Source organism: Pantherophis guttatus, chromosome 6, assembly GCF_059756535.1.
Source record: "Pantherophis guttatus breed Tessera chromosome 6, ASM5975653v1, whole genome shotgun sequence".
NCBI lineage: Eukaryota > Metazoa > Chordata > Lepidosauria > Squamata > Colubridae > Pantherophis > Pantherophis guttatus.
This window is the reverse complement of record NC_142068.1, coordinates 60,412,983-60,431,572: the sequence shown is the minus strand read 5'-3', so window position 1 is coordinate 60,431,572 and position 18,590 is coordinate 60,412,983. Positions and strand designations below refer to the sequence as shown.

At 36.1% G+C, this 18,590-nt stretch overlaps 1 protein-coding gene across 38 annotated transcripts in view; it reads left to right on the top strand.

The window, feature by feature from the left end:
* Positions 1 to 18,590, top strand: part of CTBP2 (C-terminal binding protein 2) — a 257,292-nt gene that overhangs the window by 223,923 nt on the left and 14,779 nt on the right. For all 38 annotated transcript variants that reach the window (XM_087871608.1, XM_087871600.1, XM_087871607.1 and 35 more), the window contains 3 exons: positions 6,193 to 6,347; positions 12,678 to 12,822; positions 18,149 to 18,355. In XM_087871608.1, the coding sequence (XP_087727734.1) occupies positions 6,193 to 6,347; positions 12,678 to 12,822; positions 18,149 to 18,355 (507 nt within the window). The remainder of the gene's footprint in view (positions 1 to 6,192; positions 6,348 to 12,677; positions 12,823 to 18,148; positions 18,356 to 18,590) is intronic.

The window sequence follows — 18,590 nt, the reverse complement described above, 5'->3', positions numbered from 1 at the left end:
GGGTGCCATTGGATTCGGATACAAGTGGGTGGTAAACAGCAAAAGAGGACAAGCAGGCTTTGTGTGTGTTTTTTAAAAAAATAACGCCGACAACCAAATCACTCTCTGTATTGAACTGCCACACAACCAGCTGTGCAGCTTGTGGGTTGGGGTGGACCAGTTCTCCCTGCAGATAGAAAGCACTTCCTCGCCATCCCTCTTGTCCTGCTTTCCTACTCTTTCCCTTAAAAGCTGCCACTGAAACATTGGCTCAACTCCATCAAGAGCTGAAAGCACCAGAAAATATTTATTGAACAATGCTTCTGACAACTGCCACGATAGTGGATGGCTTTGGAGGAAGAAGAGACCACTTTTATTTCTAAAGTAGTTTTATATCACCTTGTTGATATTCCAGTCAGAAAAACTGGATTCAATTTATTTTCTATTGTACATATCTTTTTCTTTATTGATGATGGTTCCCATTGAATACAGTCACACATTTCTATCTCTCTGGCTCTTTCTTTGCCTTGTTTTCTTTCTATAAAAAAGCTGCACATATGCAGACAATGAACTATCTATTTGGTTTTTACTTTGCACAATGCTGCTGCTCCTTTATTTCCAAGACAAAAATGTAATTTGTGATTATTGTTACAGAAGCAATATTTTAGTCTTTGCTATATTCTCAGGAGTGATGCAAAGAAAAGAGAGGCTTTTCCACCAATAGGTTACTACCTAGTCTTAAGAACATAGATGCCAAACCATATTTTGCGTGGGACATATATTTTTCAAATAACTTTAGACAGCAAATCTGTCAGTGGTTTTTCTTGAGCTAATGCAGCATGTTCTTTATTACTCCAGGTCTAAAGTTTTATTTCTGACAAGCTGAAATCATTAGCATCATCCAATTGTTAATTAAATTTAAACTTTCAAATAGCTGTGTTTAAATATTTTAATGTTTTTTTCAATATAACAATTTACATTTGTAATTTTAAAAATGCAGAGATAGATATTATTCTTAAATGTAAACCTTGTCAAGCCAGCTATTTAATCAGACAATAAAAGCATTTCAAAAGCTAGGAATAGATTCCACCAAATGCATGGTCAGTTATAAATGTTTCCGCTCTAGTTATGAACCAAGCTCTGATTACAAATTATAGAGGAATATGGGAACAGACTTACTTGCATTGGCCTTTTGGTCCATTTTCTTGGTGGGGAGTCTCTCTTCAGTTTCCCTCCCATTTCCTTCCCCATTTTCATTGTGATAGTAGCACCCTTGTGGTGTCACAGCAGCAAGGCAACTGTTAAAATCAAAAACAGTTTGGAATGTCTTTGTAAATCAGTTTGCCCCTACATTGTTAACCTTCTGGAAATTTTTAAAAACAAAACTGTTTCAAAAAATTTATGGTGAGTGATAGGAGCGATTGTTTATGAATAGGTTACTGTGATTGTAATGTCTAGTTTAATGAAAAGAAGGATAGGGGTGACATGATAGCAGCGTTCCAATATCTCAGGGGCTGCCACAAAGAAGACGGAGTCAAGCTATTCTCCAAAGCACCTGAGGACAGAACAAGAAGCAATGGGTGGAAACTAATCAAGGAGAGAAGCAACCTAGAACTAAGGAGAAATTTCCTGACAGTTGGAACAATTAATCAGTGGAACAACTTGCCTGCAGAAGTTGTGAATGCTCCAACACTGGAAGTTTTTAAGAAGAGATTAGACAACCATTTGTCTGAAATGGTATAGGGTTTCCTGACCAGTGGGACAGCAGGCTTCCTGAGCAGGGACTTGAACTAGAAGACCTCCAAGGTCCCTTCGAACTCTGTTATTCTGATTATTGTGATTTTATTGGACACATACACACACCGAGGCTGTTGTGGTAGATACTGTTTTTGTGTTTTACTTATTGCTAATTGCCAAGTGTTCTTTTGATTGGAGCAGATATTAATTTGATATCTGCTGCATTAGCCACTAGAACTGGGAGATAGTTAGGGTGACTAGGAAGGCAAAGTTCAGTTAGTTCCCAATATCTGAATCTCAAACTGTAGGAACATTCTGCATGTAAGCTAAGTTTTTTACTAGTTGTTTCCATGTGCCAAATTGATCTGAAAAGTTATTTGGGTAGACATACTGACTTCATAACTCCCAAAGAGCTAACTAGATAAGCAGACTGTTGCCCCAAATTTTACAAAATGCTAAATCTACAAAATCGGCATGCTCTATAATGCATAATAAAATTGACAACTTGTAATATTTTCCTAATTTTGCATGAAATTGATTGCTTTTTCCTTTGTAATTTCCCTTTTGTCCAGATCTAAGGGTAGTTGTTTTAAGAAGGGTGTCTTCGAACCAAGACTCTTAGCGACTGCCTGAACAATTCCCTGTAGTTTTTTTGGCAAGTTTTTTCAGAAGAAGTTTACTAGGACTAAGAAAGTTACTGACCAAGGTGGCTTCATGCCTAAAATGGGACTCAGGGTCTCCTAATTTCTAGCCTGGTAGTTCAACCACTATCCTAAACTGACTCTTAATAGAGTTTAGATTTCATTTAATATTCTAACCACTTTGTATAGTATGATGCTGAGGGGGCGTATAATTTTAGTCATAACATTCTCATAGACAATATTTGTGAACTGCTAGCACATTTAAATTGGGACGGGAGCATGTCCTGGGTGTCTTTTCAAAAAGGCTGCCGTGAAGGAGTGGCCAGTCACAAAACCCATTTACAGAATGTAGACTAACAAATTTGCTTAATACTGTCGTCAACTCCTACCACTTAGGGTACTATCTACCCTTTTTTTCTCTTGCTTTTCTTTGTCTTGCTCTTTCTTCAAACAACCCCTGGACTTGCATTTTTATGTCGCAAACTGTGAGGTCATGTTAACTCAATGTCATTCTTGTAGTTAAAAATGATCCTTTGGAAGAATATATAGATAAATAAAAAAATATTGAAAATATTAAGATTGTTGGGCTGGGACCATGAAGTTCTGGAGATATCATGCTGTTTCAGCTCTAAGCACTCGCTCCCTCAGGCCCTTTCATGAATTAGAATATAATAGAATAACAGAGTTGGAAGGGACCTTGGAGGTCTTCTAGTCCAACCCCCTGCCCAGGCAGGAAACCCTATACCACTTCAGACAAATGGTTATCCAACATCTTCTTAAAAATGTCCAGTGTTGGAGCATTCACAACTTCTGCAGGCAAGTTGTTCCACTGATTAATTGTTCTAACTGTCAGGAAATTTCTCCTTATTCTAAGTTGCTTCTCTCCTTGATTAGTTTCCACCCATTGCTTTGTGTTCTACCCTCAGGTGATTTGGAGAATAGTTTGACTCCTTCTTTGTGGCAGCCCCTGAGACATTGGAACACTGCTATCATGTCTCCCCTAGTCCTTCTTTTCATTAAACTAGACATACCCAGTTCCTGCAACCTTTCTTCATATGTTTTAGCCTCCAGTCTCCTAATCATCTTTGTTGCTCTTCTCTGCACTCTTTCTAGAGTCTCATTGATTTAACCCTAATACAGGATAATGTCTAGCCTTGCAGTTAGTATTATTATCATCATCCCTCGCTAATATGGCCAATGGTGAGGAAAAGTGGAAATTTTACTCCATCAGTTTTAAGAAGGTCACACTTTGGTCAGTAATATAGACGGCAGAAAGGACATGTGTATATACTGATAAATGTAGTAATTTGGTTTAACAATAGAGGAGATTAGAATAGATTTTTTTTCTTGATTTTGTCCTGTATGATTAACTGTCACATCTCCAGCCCTTCCTTAGGAACATGGATTGCATTCCACAAATGTTTTCATTGTCTTTCATTTTCCAGTGCTGAACAATAAAAGCAATCAAAAACAATCAAAGCAATAATCTTAAGGGACATGTTTGTAAGATTCTAGAATGTTCCTGCTTTAACAGGGAAATAGTTCGAAGTAATTGTTTCTTTCAGACCTTAGAAACAATTTTGAAGTAATCAGTGGCAGTGGCATCTTGTAATTGAAGTGGCCTTGAGTCAGATGCTGCTTTTTTGCTTGTTTGTGTGTGTGTGTGTGAGAGAGAGAGAGAGAGAGGAGGGGGCATAACAGAGAGAACAACTTACCAAAATACAAGTAGTCCTGGACTTACGACCACAACTGAGCCCAAAATTTCTATTGCTAAGTGACAAATTTGTTAAGTGAGTTTTGCCCCATTTTACAACTTTTCTTGCCACAGTTGTTAAGTGAATCACTGCAGTTGTTAAGTTAGTAACATGGTTGTTAAGTGAATCTGGCTTCCCCATTGACTTTGCTTGTCAGTTGTATGTCAAGGACTACTTGTAGCTGTTGCTATTTTTATGTCCATGCTCAGAAGTGAGTTTTGAAGATTTATATCAGATTACAAATTAAAGTATCCTCAATAGATTCTGTGAAAGATCTTGGTATTACTATACTCTGTACAATTTTTTTATTTCACTATTGTTCATCCCAATAGGGAGTTATAGTCCTAATAAAAATGAGGGGCATTATATTGAGAAATGTTAATCTCCAAAGTGCAATATTTAGCCAAGAGAAATTCATCAGTGTTCCAGTGGGTATTTACTGAAGCCCTGGGCAAATTACCCATCCAGGTGGAGTTTATTTATTGCTTTTAGTGTTGTAGTTTTGATGCCTAGCTCACTATTTCAACATATTTATTTATTTAAAAAAATTAAAGGGCTCCATCTGAAATACATAAGTTGGTTGACTAACAACCAAATTGCAAACACATACACAATACATACAGAAAGAACCCTATTAGCTAAGTTGAAATAGTCCAGAATAAAGAAAAAAGATCAGACAACGTTCAACTATTTCACAAATAAACATTGAGCTCCCCTATCATCATGCCATAATCACTGAGTAATTCTGAAGCTCTTTACTATTTTCTATATGGCAAGCAGTACCAAAATATTTGTTGTAAAAGCTTCAGGAAACAGTGCCAATGTGTGTTTATGCCCTGACTTTAGATTATCATTGTTATATCAAATCAGACAATAATCCGGTTAACAACATCATTACAAACAATATCACTCTATTTTGGTCAGTGACCGTATCATACATATACACAAGCAAGATGATTGGCATAACACAAGCTTAAATCAGAAATCGCAATACAAATTTGTATCAGATACGCAGATAAAAGAAATTAGTCACAATGCCTTGTGGCCATCAAATGACATCAGTAGGTTTTTCATTTTTCTTTTCTAATGGAACACAATCAAGTGACTCTGGACAGCTAGAACAAATGTATATCTGAACTAACAACAACAAAATAAATTGCAACATATCTTGGTAACAATGGGAGAATCTTAAAATTAGGCTGATGAGAGTTTGTATATTTTTATAGCATACACAACTTAGGATGAGTTCTAGTATTATTATCATCATCACCATCATTAAATTTATTTGCCACCCATCTCGCAGTTCAAAGGGACTCATCCTCCTAGGTTGTATATGCTATAAAGATATATACAAGGTTCCTGAAGGGATTATGGTGAGTTCTAATGTAAGAGCAAACTTTCTAGTGTTGACTAGTATCTAATATTGACTTTCCTATATTTCCCAAATAGAAGTGGTATGGATATCTCTGGCCTTTTCTAAAATTGGGGTTTTTTCCATTGAACAAGTTGACTTCAGGGAAAATTGATTCTACCCAAAGTAACTTGGAACAAGTGAGACAACTATTTGATGGTCTATATCTTTATTTATTGCTTAAAGTGATTCTGACTCCATCTAGTACTAGTGCCAAAGATTAATTACTTGATAGAACCATCTTCCAAGCCAGAACATAATCTCTGCCCTTCCGCTTTGCATCCATTAGCATGGGTTATTTCTAGAGAGGTACATTTGAGGTGCCTGTGAATGAGCTGGGAGCACTTGTGCTATCTTTGTTGAAGCTAACCCAGATGTTCCAAATGGGAATCTAACTAATAAAAGTCCTTATAACCATCTTAAAAGTACAGCTCTGTACATAATTTTCAAGGGGCAAGTTTTATGTATCACATTGGGGCTTTTTCTCCATATCCTGTAAACTATTAATTCAAATTCTAATTAAATCGTTAGATGATCTGTAAATTCCTGCTTTAAGCAGCATCAGTTCACCATTAGAAAGCCAAGGCATTTTAGTACAGATTCAGATGAAGTTTTCTGTTTACATGAGTCCACTAATGTTGCGTTAACATTTATGTTCATTTAATTCCAGGTATACGTCCACAAATAATGAATGGCCCTTTGCATCCTCGTCCATTGGTGGCTTTGCTAGATGGAAGGGATTGTACAGTGGAGATGCCTATTTTGAAGGACTTGGCTACTGTTGCATTCTGTGATGCTCAATCTACTCAGGAAATACACGAAAAGGTATTTATTATCATTTCAATTTCAAAGCATCTGACCTAGATGGCTAAAAGTACATAATCAACAACAAATAACTGACAGAGATATAAACCCATAATGTCAAACAGAGGGGGGGGGCAGTCAAAGGACTCTACAGCCATCCTAGGGAATGAGGAATCTGGAAAACATTTGATAATCTGGTAATCACCAAAAAGGAAATGCTTTTTAGGTCCCACAAGATGGCACTGCTTAATTTACATGCCCACACTTGCTTATCTCACCAGATTCTCAAATAAGCAGAGTGTATGCCATTCAGGGCTTTAGAGGTGATAACCAACACCTTGAGTTGTACCTAAAAGCCAACTGGTGATCATTGTAGCTTCAAAGCATCAGGGATACTGCACATACATAACATGACCATTATGGCCCTCGCTGCTGCACTCTGGACCAGCTATAGCTTCTGAGTGATCTTCAAAAGCATCCATATATGTAGAGCACGATACAGTATTCCAGTCAAGATGTGGCCAAAGCCTGAGTGACTATCTGAAGGCACTTGCAATCTTGTACATAAGAATGGGCACAATTGGCATACAAGATGAACCTTGTAAAGAAAATGTGCTTTGCAAATTAACACAAAAAGAAAAGTGTCCTGTATTTAGCAACAATTCATCCTTTTTCCCCAGAAAATTTCAGGATAATTGTATTTTTACCTGTGGTTCCCAATCATTTTTGGGTAAACTATCATATCATCAAAATCATATCCACCAGGTACATAATGATTGATTTATGTACTTGGATTGGTTGAGGGATTCCGCAAGTTGTGGTTGAATAATCTCAAAAGGTCCTACAGGTTTACATTGCTGAATTAACAAATTCCTATAATAATTGTACACATAAGTTACAAATAGACAAACTTATAAAGTAAGCAAAAGAACATTTTAGAATACAACTAAAATTCACTGCTGACTTCATTTTATTTTGAAACTTATTGCAATTCCACATTCTACTTTGTGTGCTGTTACAAAGAGATTGAGCCAATAGTTCTTCTCTCAGTGTATATCAAGCTTATGGAAAGCTCTTGCTAATCTTCATGATGAAATGATGAATTGAATTGGTATTGTATAGTAAATTGATGACCATGCATTCTTGATTTAATTGTATGATTTCTCTGCCTCCTCCTGTTTCTACTGACATAATTCTCCTGATAATCTGTGACAGATATCTGGAATTTGGATTCCTGCATGCAGCAAAAATCTTTGATAGACTCTGTATGGATTTAATAATTAAATGTGCTGCTGATGAAGCCACAATAAATAATCTGATTTTAACAATTGATCTGACTAGACAGCTTTTATAAATAGATAGGGGATCAGAAAGAGATTAATGCAACCAATCTGCCTGATGCAGGTACAGTGCTCCTTAAATTCACAGCATCGGAGAACAATATTGGAACTAAATAGCATGTGTTCACGAAGTACAAGTTTTGTTATTTTGATTGATTTTCTTACCTGATGTAAATCAGCAGATGAAAGCAAAAAGAAACTATTAAATTAGATAAAATATACTTGGATTTCATCTAGACAATAAGTTAAGTGCTTTCTAGAAACATTGTCAGCTTGGCTAAAAATCTTATCACGTTGATTGGCAAGAATAATTGAGATGAAACCTCAATTATTACCTCAATTGAGTCACCTTGAAATGTGAGAAGTAGAAATGTTGTAAGTTAAGAAGAGCTAATATGAGACAAGCAAACTCCAGAGTAATGTTAAGACGTTTATATATAACATTTTTCCCTGGTAGCCTTTTTCTAACTAACTATAAAAAGAAGATTAAGAATAGAAAAATGACTCAGGGTAGGGATATACCTAAGATTTTTTTACTCACTTTTCACTTCTTGCAATCAAGTTACTGCTGTTGTTTTTTCCCACTGAATTTCTGAGGAAGTCTTGATTTTTTTGCTTGGAGAATAGCCTTAGAGAATATTGGAAGTCTTTGTGGAATGTCTACATTTTACCATAGCTGATCAGAGTTATAAATAGAACAGAACAATAACTTTATTGTCAGTTTGAATCTACACTAATCAGCATACGTTAAAATGAAATTTCATTGCATACAACTCTCAAAGGGTCACCACCTCCAATATACACTACATAAACATAACAAAATAAATATATACAAAATTATGTATATACCCACATACATTATATGATACAGAGAAACAACACAGTCTAGTTTGGATATATAATGTACATCGCAAGGAAAAACGTACATAGCAAGAAATAGTCCTAAATACATAACTCTGATCAGTTCACAATCATATAAATAAATAAATAACCCATAACCAAACACAGGTAAAAATAATCCAGTACGAAATAAAAACCAAAACAATAGATAACAAACTGACAGAACTGATGGACCTGTTGGCTTCTTTTAACATTCTGACCCTAATTCCCAGGTCTTAATCACAAAGGGAGGCTGTTTTGTAGACCAGGTGTCATAATAGAGAGGCAAGTCTCCATGGTCCTGCAAGATGGCCTGTTTAATAGAGGAGATATGGAGCATGCCCATCCTTTTGGATCCGGAGAGAGAGATAGGCAGTTTTGCAAGTAACCCTATCCCTGGGCCATACATGCTTTAAAGCCAATAACCAGCATTTTGAATTGCCCCTAAAACATGCTGAAAACTCGTACAGCTGCTGTGTTTTTGACCAAGTAGTCTTCAAGAGCAGTACCAGGTAGAGAGTATTGCAGTAATCTAATCAGGAAGTAAATAAGACATGAGTGAGAGTGAACAGACCTCCTAATCTAAGAATGGGCACAATTGGCACACAGAAATCAAGACAATCCCAGGCACCCTATCCAGAGCTTATATCTTGCTCTTTTGAGCAGGAGTTCAAACCCCACATCCACTTTGTCTGAAGGACTATAAACCCCATCAAGGGTTAAATATTTTTTTAAAAGCTACCTGATCCCAGGGGCCAAAAGCTGAAAGGTGCTCAGCCTTGCTAAGACAGATTTGCAGTGTGTTTTCCCCCATCCATACCCTCAGTCTTCAGGCACAGAAAAAGAATTTGACATCAATTGTACTATATTATTGAATACATTTTAGTAACAATTTTTGTGTAAGTTTTGGAAAAAAGCAGAAGTTACATTGTTTAGAAATAGGGCTGTTTCCTATTTACTGTTGTTTAGAAATAGGAAGACTTTTAGTTGCATATATAACTGAAGTTTTTAAACGCTACATAAATTCCTCAGGTTGTGAATTTTTTTCAGTTGTTTAAATACTCAATTTAAAATTTTGTATTATTTAGAGATTTAGCCTTAAAAGTGAACTTCTTGTGTTATTGAAAAGGTAAGTTTTATTATGAGCTTTATTCGGAAATAAGTGGTTTTGATATCTGGGCAAAATTTGGAAATTACTTTAATAGAATGCCAATAACTGAGGTACTAATTATATTATTTAGTATGCCACTCTCTCCCTTTTTTAGAAAAACATAGAAAAATGTTAAGAAGAAAACAATTTAGTGGGAAGTTACTCTACTGTTTGTGGTGGTCCTAGTCAAAACATGGTCAACAAAATGGAATTAAAGTAAAGGAGAGGAAAGGATCCCCTGGTTACATAAATTGAATGTAACATATAGTTTGATCCTGAGAAGTATTCAGATCTGTTGGCATCATTATTCATTTACCATGCCTGTACTGTGGACCAAGTTTCCTAGCCTTATAAAAACTCATTCTTTTTTTTTCCCCTGTGGTGACAAAAATTCTAAATCTCTGAGAATTTGGATCTTGAAAGTACAAGATAAATTTGTCTTTGTCAGTGCTTATCTTTGAGCAAAGCTGAGCAGGCTGAAAGAATGCTGTATGGAAACTGATTTTTTGGTGTGATCGTAAGATTTAAATCCAGGTCTTCCAGAAAGGAATATAAAGGGGATAGAAAGCAGCCAGATAAAAATTGCCTGAATATAGATGGCAGACAAAATCATTTAAGGATTACCATCATTCATAGATCATCCTGCCCTCGGGACAGAGTCCTAAAGAATTATAACTTGCTACACTTATTTGAAATCATCTGTAGTAAATAACTGATCAACTCCAATGCAAAGCTGTTACCAAAGCATCTAATCCTTCGTTATTGCTTATTCAAAACATTCTTCCAAGCTGTGTTTACACAACATATGGAGTCACAAGAGTGATTGTAATTTTAGCTCTAAAGACTCTTTGACTGATAAAATTAATCTGTGTGTTAGAGTATAAAATTTACTGAGGCACATAGAGCCCATGGATCAGTTTCCAGTGATATGAAGCCAATTGTTTCACTTTTTCTCTTGTATTTTTTAGCTATCCAACTTTGAGAATTAGATTGTAGTAACTTAACATTCTTGCATGTAAAAAAGCCTTTTTTTAAAAAAATAATTTACATCCCATGCTAATTTTATTTTTTTTCCTTTGTCAAAATGAATGGTGTTTAGAGATAAATTTTCTTTGGAAAATAGTAAAATGAAGGCAAAAGTAAAAACCCTGTACACATTAATAAATAGGACACCAGTGAATAGAAAGATTAGAGGGTTAATAGACATACAGTATATGTTTTTACTATCTGTTCTTTAGTATTGGGAGAAAGGCCTTTGCTGTGGAGTAAGTTAGTTTGACTGATTTCATAAATCAAGGAAGACAGAGCTACATAAGTAAGTGGTCTCTTTTTTAATACTCCAACTTACTTGATCATCTCTATTGAATAAAGCATAAACAAAGGGCTTTAACCAGTGCTGTACATTGCAGAGTATGTTAAAGTTTGTTGATACTATAAGAATCACTGCGATCATACTGCATATAGAGGAGGAGGAGGAAAGAAGAAGGTATTTCTTCAGATTAAACACATTTCTTCACATTAAACACATTGAGCTGGTCATTACTGTACTAAATAAAAGCCTTACACAAAGTCATAAGACTGCAGAATTCCAATTAACCAGTGATAAAATATTCAGGGAGAAAATTCAGGGTTTTTTTGTTCCACTTTTGTTCTTCCCCATATTTCCATTTAATTTACAGAAAACTAATGCAATATATGAGATAAGGAAAGAGGCAAGCAACATGTTTGGGATGGTCCATATTTATCTTAACAATTTTCTCCTTCTTGCAAAAAAAATGTTTCATAAAATTATCTCCTTTTAACTTTACTTATAGTTCTTCAAGAGATATGTATCTATTCTTTTTCTGGCCCTTGGAAGGACACAATAACGAAATTAGAAAAGTTCTACCGAGAAGAGAAAGGGTTGGAGACTACTTGCTTTCTCCTTCAGTTATATAATCCTTGAGCAATAATTCACTTGCCTTTTAAATTAGTGTTGTGGCAAAAATAAAGTATTAGTATATCAAGAGACACCCACCTATTTGGAATTCTGCAAACATGGTGTACTTGCTCTTGTAAAATGGCTGCTCCAGAGGATTGTTCTTTGAAAAAATGATTGCTATTGGGGATAAAATTAAGTGCTGATCACCAGAATGCTGCCTTCTTTTACCTCACACCTATAGAATACTATCCTATACGCCCTACTACTTCTGCTTTCTTGTATTTTATCCAGGCAGGTAAGCATTTTCCAAACAAACCATGGGGTTGCAATCACCCATCTAAGTGAGCACGAAAGTTACAGTATTCTTGGAAATAAAGATAATGTTCCAAAAGTACTTTGCTTTATAACAAGACCTGTTCCCAGTTTTTATCTTTCTTTTTTTTTTACAAATATATATATAAATTCACCTAAGGCAGGAAGCCTTACTTTCTTCTACTTTCTTCAGGAGAGATCTTCGGTGCTATTTTGATGTCTATAGATGCCAGATTAGGAACTTTCATTCTGACAAAAGTGATAACAATTCGTCGTAACCTACATAAATTCTGAAATTATTTAAGATTTATATAATTGCATATATTAATATATGATTACTTGGGACTATATCATGACTTAGGATCTAACGGTAAAATGGAAGGTTGAACAGGTGAGGAGATAAAGGGGACACACACACGGACGGACGGACACACACACACATGTGTGTGTATATATATAATTTTCTCATTGTTTATGATTGCTGTTTACTCAGATGATCTTTTTATCCAGGCTTTCATTCACAGTCTGAAATTAAGATAAGAACTTCAGAATGAAGAATCTGATTTGAAAATATTTGCTGAAAAGTTTTAGAATTACTGCTGTTGTCCTGGAGTTTTTGAGCATTTTTATCTGATTGAACCATGTTCTTTGATAGATATTTGAACGATTCAACATTGGACTTCAGCTACTATTCCAGAATAGATTCATCTGCTCCACTAATGTCTACAATTTCCATGTTTGTCTTTTAGGTTTTAAATGAAGCTGTTGGAGCAATGATGTATCACACTATCACTCTCACCCGGGAGGACCTAGAGAAGTTCAAGGCCTTACGAGTCATTGTTCGGATAGGCAGCGGTTATGACAACATTGACATCAAGGCTGCAGGGGAACTTGGTACGTTTAGATGCCACTCCTACAGATACTCTTTCTAAAATGTAGCTTGTCTCTTAAGTGTAAAGTAAATTATTTAATTGTCTCAGGATTGTAGCACTAGCACTTAGACTTATATACCACTTCACAATGCTTTACAGAACTCTATAAGCAGTTTACAATCTGCACCCTCATTTTACCAACCTCAGAAGGATGGAAGGTGAGCCAACCTTGAACTAGTGAGGATCGAATTCCTGGCAGTCAGCAGACTTAGCCTGCAATACTGCATTCTAACCACTGCGCCACTACGGTTCTTGTATTTGTATTTATAGACTTGTTTTTCATGGGAGCAGCTTATATACAATTCTGATGCATGATAAAATATTTTCATGTTATTTGATTGATTGATTCATAGTAAACATGGGATCTCTGGTAGAGGTAAGATATAAGTAAAATGAACCTATCTATGGAATCCAGATGTGGAAATAACACTCACCTAGAATGGAGATTGCTGTAGTTTTCTGCAAGAATACTATACTTTCAGAAGCATTGGGGAAAAGTGATGTCACCTGTTGTACACATGAATCATCTTCAGTAGTTAGGAAGATAGAAACAGATTGTATTTCTGTATCTCCATATCCACAAAGCTTCTATAGGCATTGAATTCAATACTAGTGCGTCAAGAAAAATTTATGAAATGATAGGTGAAGAAATGGAACATTTGGCTTAAATAATGTTAAACCAGCTTTTCCCAAAAGATCATTGTCCAAATAAGCTGCTATTGCTGTCCCTAGAATTCCCAGAGAGTCATTTTGGCACATCTAACTGATATCAGATTGGACAATTAAACATAGAAAGTAAGCCTGGGTTAGTTCTCATGTTCGACCCTCTTTGTTCAAAACAATATGTGAAGGATACAATATGTGAAGGATACTTTTGTGTCTATTGCTGATTAACAGCATCTTAGTACAGGTTTTTTGTTTTTTTGTTTTTTAATTTGATTTATATGCCGCCCTTCTCCGGAGACTCAGGGCGGCTTACAATGCGTTAAGCAATAGCCTTCATTCTTTTGTATGTTTTATACAAAGTCAGCTTATTGCCCCCACAAACTGGGTCCTCATTTCACCTACCTTAGAAAGGATGGAAGGCTGAGTCAACCTTGAGCCTTGGAGAGATTCGAACCAGCAGAAATTGCAGGCAGCTGTGTTAATTACAGGGTGCACTAAACCCCTGTACTATCAAGGCTCTTGCCTTGTTTTGTATACTATATTTAATTTCAACTGTGTTTAGAGGAAAGAAGCTAACTTTAACTATGGTTTATAAATTACTTTATTGAGAGTAACCTGAGAGAATAGTTTGAAATAAAAATTTTGCATCTCTTCATGTCTATTCCAGACACATAGACTAGTAGGTACATTCATGGCTTTTTGCAAGTCATCCATAAAATACTAAAATATTACCTAATAATACACGCCAACTGTTTGACTTCATGTAGAGGATGCAACTCTTTGGATCCAACTGCTATAGCTATTAAAGCTGCTTAAATGGACCTGTTTCTTCCAAAATATATTACCATAGTGGTTATTATATATTAGTTTTATAAATTGTGTAAATTCTATTGCCTGTTCTATTAAAAAATTATAAGTGTCCCATATTCTTAAAATTGGATAACATACAAATATAGAAATTCTCATGTCTGTAATCTTTAACTGAGTGAAATGGTGAATCATAGGGCAAATTAGTTGAACTAAGGTACCTCAAATGGGCTAACCTACAGAATGAGTCCGTGACTCCTTGTGTCATTCTTTCAGTGGTATTTCTTTACCAGATTCCTCAATGCCTTCAGCAATGGCAGAGCTTCTAATGTACTTGAAAAGTTTCTTAAAAATTCAGGAACCTATTTAGAGCTGTATTTCTGCCTTGAAAGTAGCCCATGTTGAACTGTATAGGAATTGACAGTGGGAAATGGTTTCTGACATTTTGTGTATTGGATGTTTTATGATAATTTTATGTCACGAAATATTTTACAAGATTTGCCAAATTTTAATTTCACAGGAGACAGGATTCTGGATTTTGGACACATTCCATAGGTTAGCCCATTTGAGGTACCTTGGTTCAAGTAGTTTGCTCTATGATTCACACTTTACCCAATTAAAGGTTACAGACATGAGAGTTGTGTGTGTGTGTATCCCACCTTTATTATTTTTATCAATACCTCAAATATATGGCAAATATATCCAACACACTTTTTCCCTCCTATTTTCCCCATCACAATCACTCTGAGAAGTGAGTTGAACTGAAAGAGAGAGAGACTGGCCCAAAGTCACTCAGTTGGCTATCATGACTAAGGCAGGACATATAGTTATTGGGATAACTTTTTTTGACTTTGATTACATTCCTACTCTTGCCTTAATGTTCTTCTAGGACTCTAGGATTTGAGGATCTTATTTAAAGACTTCCTTCCATAATACAGTTTCCAGGGATAGTCCTTTCGAAGTGCTACCTGTTATGCAGATGCCAGCCTTCTCTGTCACAAGCTGCAACTTTCATGATTCTCTAAGATGACTGTACTATCTTGGAGACACCTTTTTCTTTTTTTTTGGCATGGCTTAGCATGTGTGTGTTTGTCTCCATATTATAATAAACTGCCAGAAAGAGTGTTCATAGCTGCCAAGAAATGGAAACCGGTTTATCTTAGATCTTACTGAGCCCAAAGGCTGCATATCACATGCAGTGGTCTTCATCAAGAGAATGCCCCAAGTAGCTTCCACATGAAAGTGATTTGGGAATAATTTTGAAGCATCATCAGTATAATGAAGCCTTAATTTTTCATTAGATAACCCCAATATAACATTACAAACGTATCTTCTAGAGCTATTCCCTGTATAAAACCTTACGCTCAACTCAATATTTGGAAAGTATTTTAAAGAAGTAATTTATTAAGGGTGAGGCATATGGGCATTTGTTTCCTTAGTTTTATATTCCTTTGCAGCAAAGTCTCTTATTACCTGACAAATATAAACAACTAATGATGCTATCCTTAACTAAATTGAAGAATTGTAACATATTGGCCATTTCAGTTTGCTGCTAAATAGTTCTGAGCTATTTGCAAGCAGGGCTGTTAACTGTTTTACCACTAATGAGTTCCATAACATTAGCATATAAAATAAAATTGATCTTTATAGGTTGCCAACTGTGTATGTCTGTCGATAGGGTGTCATTAAAAAGATTAATTGATTCAAAGTACTCCATTGTAAATCTTACTAAAGAATCACATATCCTTTGTAGCTATTTTCTAAACTAGAGTCTTTGTGGTGTAATTTACATAAATATGTTCCAACTTACCTATGACGCCTCATGTTTTTTCCTAGCATCACTTGATTGTCAGAATATTTTAGGGAATTTTCAAAGAAGTAACTTATCATTTACATTTGAAGATTTCCTGTGGAGACTATTTCCTTTTATTGCCTCAGAAGTCCAAATGATCTGTTGGAATTTTAAATGCCTTAATATATACAAACATATTTTTCTTAGTGCTATATCCCTTAAAGACATCCGTACCTCTTTACCCTATAGCATGGCAACATTAAAAAACAGAAAAGCTACTGCTGACATCAAAGGTTCATGGATCTTGTAGGCCACCTTCTTCCAATCTAGTGCCGTGTAGATACGTTGGAGTGTAATTTCTCTAGGTAGTATGCAGTTGTAATTCACAATTTCAAAAAAAACCTCAAGACTGTAAGTAGACGTTCAGTGCCTGAGTTGTTCCTCCTCTTCGTTCTTACTATTAATAGATGCTATAAGTTAGTCATCTGCAATGAACCAAGTGGATGAACAAGTTTGGTTCAATCACTTCCCCATATTTTCCTCCAGCTCTCCCCATATGTAGTATGACCAAGATTATATGGGAGAAAAAATAAGTTATCTCAGAAGGAACAAAATGCCTTAATTCACCCGGCTTTATCATATAGAAATTTGTTTGTTACCCAAGTGAGTATGTCAGCGTCTGAGAAGAAGGCTAATGGAACTTCGATTAAAATCTCAGCATCACCAGGAAGCTAACCTCATAGACTTCCATCAAACCATTTTTTTTCCTCAATATAATCTGTTTGTAACTTTGCATAGTGTTTGAGTGGTACGTGTGTGGTATTTATGCTATTGGAAGAAAAGTGAGATAAAAATGTACTGAAGCAAGGCATTTTATTAATTCCTCTATGCCCATTATCTAAGATTGTTTTAAGAGATGGAAATCTGTGAATAAGGTTAAGATGAGTTTTGCTTTCAAAGCATGCAAGCAGATGGTGCTGCTACTATCCTGGAGTGACTGGAGAATGGGAAGAAGCTAATTTTGCTGAACTCCTCTCCATACTCTGGTATCCTGCCGTCAAAAGAATCAGTCCTATGCTGAGTGAACATGGCTACGCTTTATCAAAGCTGCTTATTACTTAACCCTATTACGTTAGATCATTTAGCTTAGCGTTACTTTGTGAAAGGAGGGCATTCCGTGAAGGCAGATCATCTTCTTGCAGATATACAAGGCGAAGAGGAAAATAAGTCTTGGGCAGAAATGTTAGGGTAAAATAAAAAGCATGGATGATTGAGCATGGCATTAAGGTCTAAGAGATTTCACATGTATATACTTTTAAATGCAGCTGGTGTCCAGATTGGAAGCCAACTGTATCAGTGGGGAATCCTTGTACTGCATAAATGAGGCCTGGAGACTTTCCATAGCATTTGCAGATCTCAGGAAGGGATTCTGGTTATAATTTGTTGAAACTGAATGGGATCAGAAGAAGAACAGTGAGAATACACACACACACACACACACACACATCAGGCCTTTGCATCAATTTCACTACTGCTATTCAGACAGATAAATTGATAAGTTAGGCATTGGGCCCAAAGTATGGAGCTACTGCCGATTGGCTGCAGTTCTCTCTTAGATTTGTCTATAGAAGTAGCATTCACAATCTCTTCTGCCAACCTTAGCCTTCAGACAAGGACTGCAGTTGATTTGTAAGATGTGTTACCCTCAATATAAAGAAATGTGCAAGTGAGAATTCCCCACCTTGTGGTACTTTTCAGAAAAGTGAATTTCCTTGTTCCTGATTCTGCAGTTACCAGCATTAAAATTCGATGTCACACATTCGTATTGAAAATAATATGTGTATGCTAACTCACAGAAGTAGTCAAGGAGTCTTTGTGCAAGAGAAGTTATGTTTAATCCAGTTTAGTACTGTTGCTAAGTATTTTCTTCTCCAAGAAACAGAAAATTGTTTATTTAAAAGCAAACGGTAGTTTTTATCAGAGCTGTCTTCACTAAAAATTGGGTTACTGTTCCCTACTCCAGGGATTGCTGTTTGCAACATACCTTCTGCAGCAGTTGAAGAAACAGCTGATTCTACCCTCTGCCACGTCCTGAATCTGTACAGGCGGAACACTTGGCTCTACCAAGCTCTGAGGGAAGGAACTCGAGTGCAGAGTGTAGAACAGATACGGGAAGTGGCTTCCGGAGCAGCCCGTATTAGAGGCGAAACACTTGGCCTGATCGGATTTGGTATGTTGGAACTTTCGGGGGGGACAAAATTTTGGGTTGTTCAAAACAGATCTCATAATGACCAAATCTTCCAAGGAGACTCCTACATGGATTCTGCCACCAGATGTGCTGCTGCACCATTATTTAAGGAGGAGGATGCTTTGAGCAGAAACTTAACCTTGAGTGTAAAGGGAAGGCTTAGTGTAACCTGGGTCAGGGGATCTGCTCACAACAACCAGCTCCTTCCCTATATGAT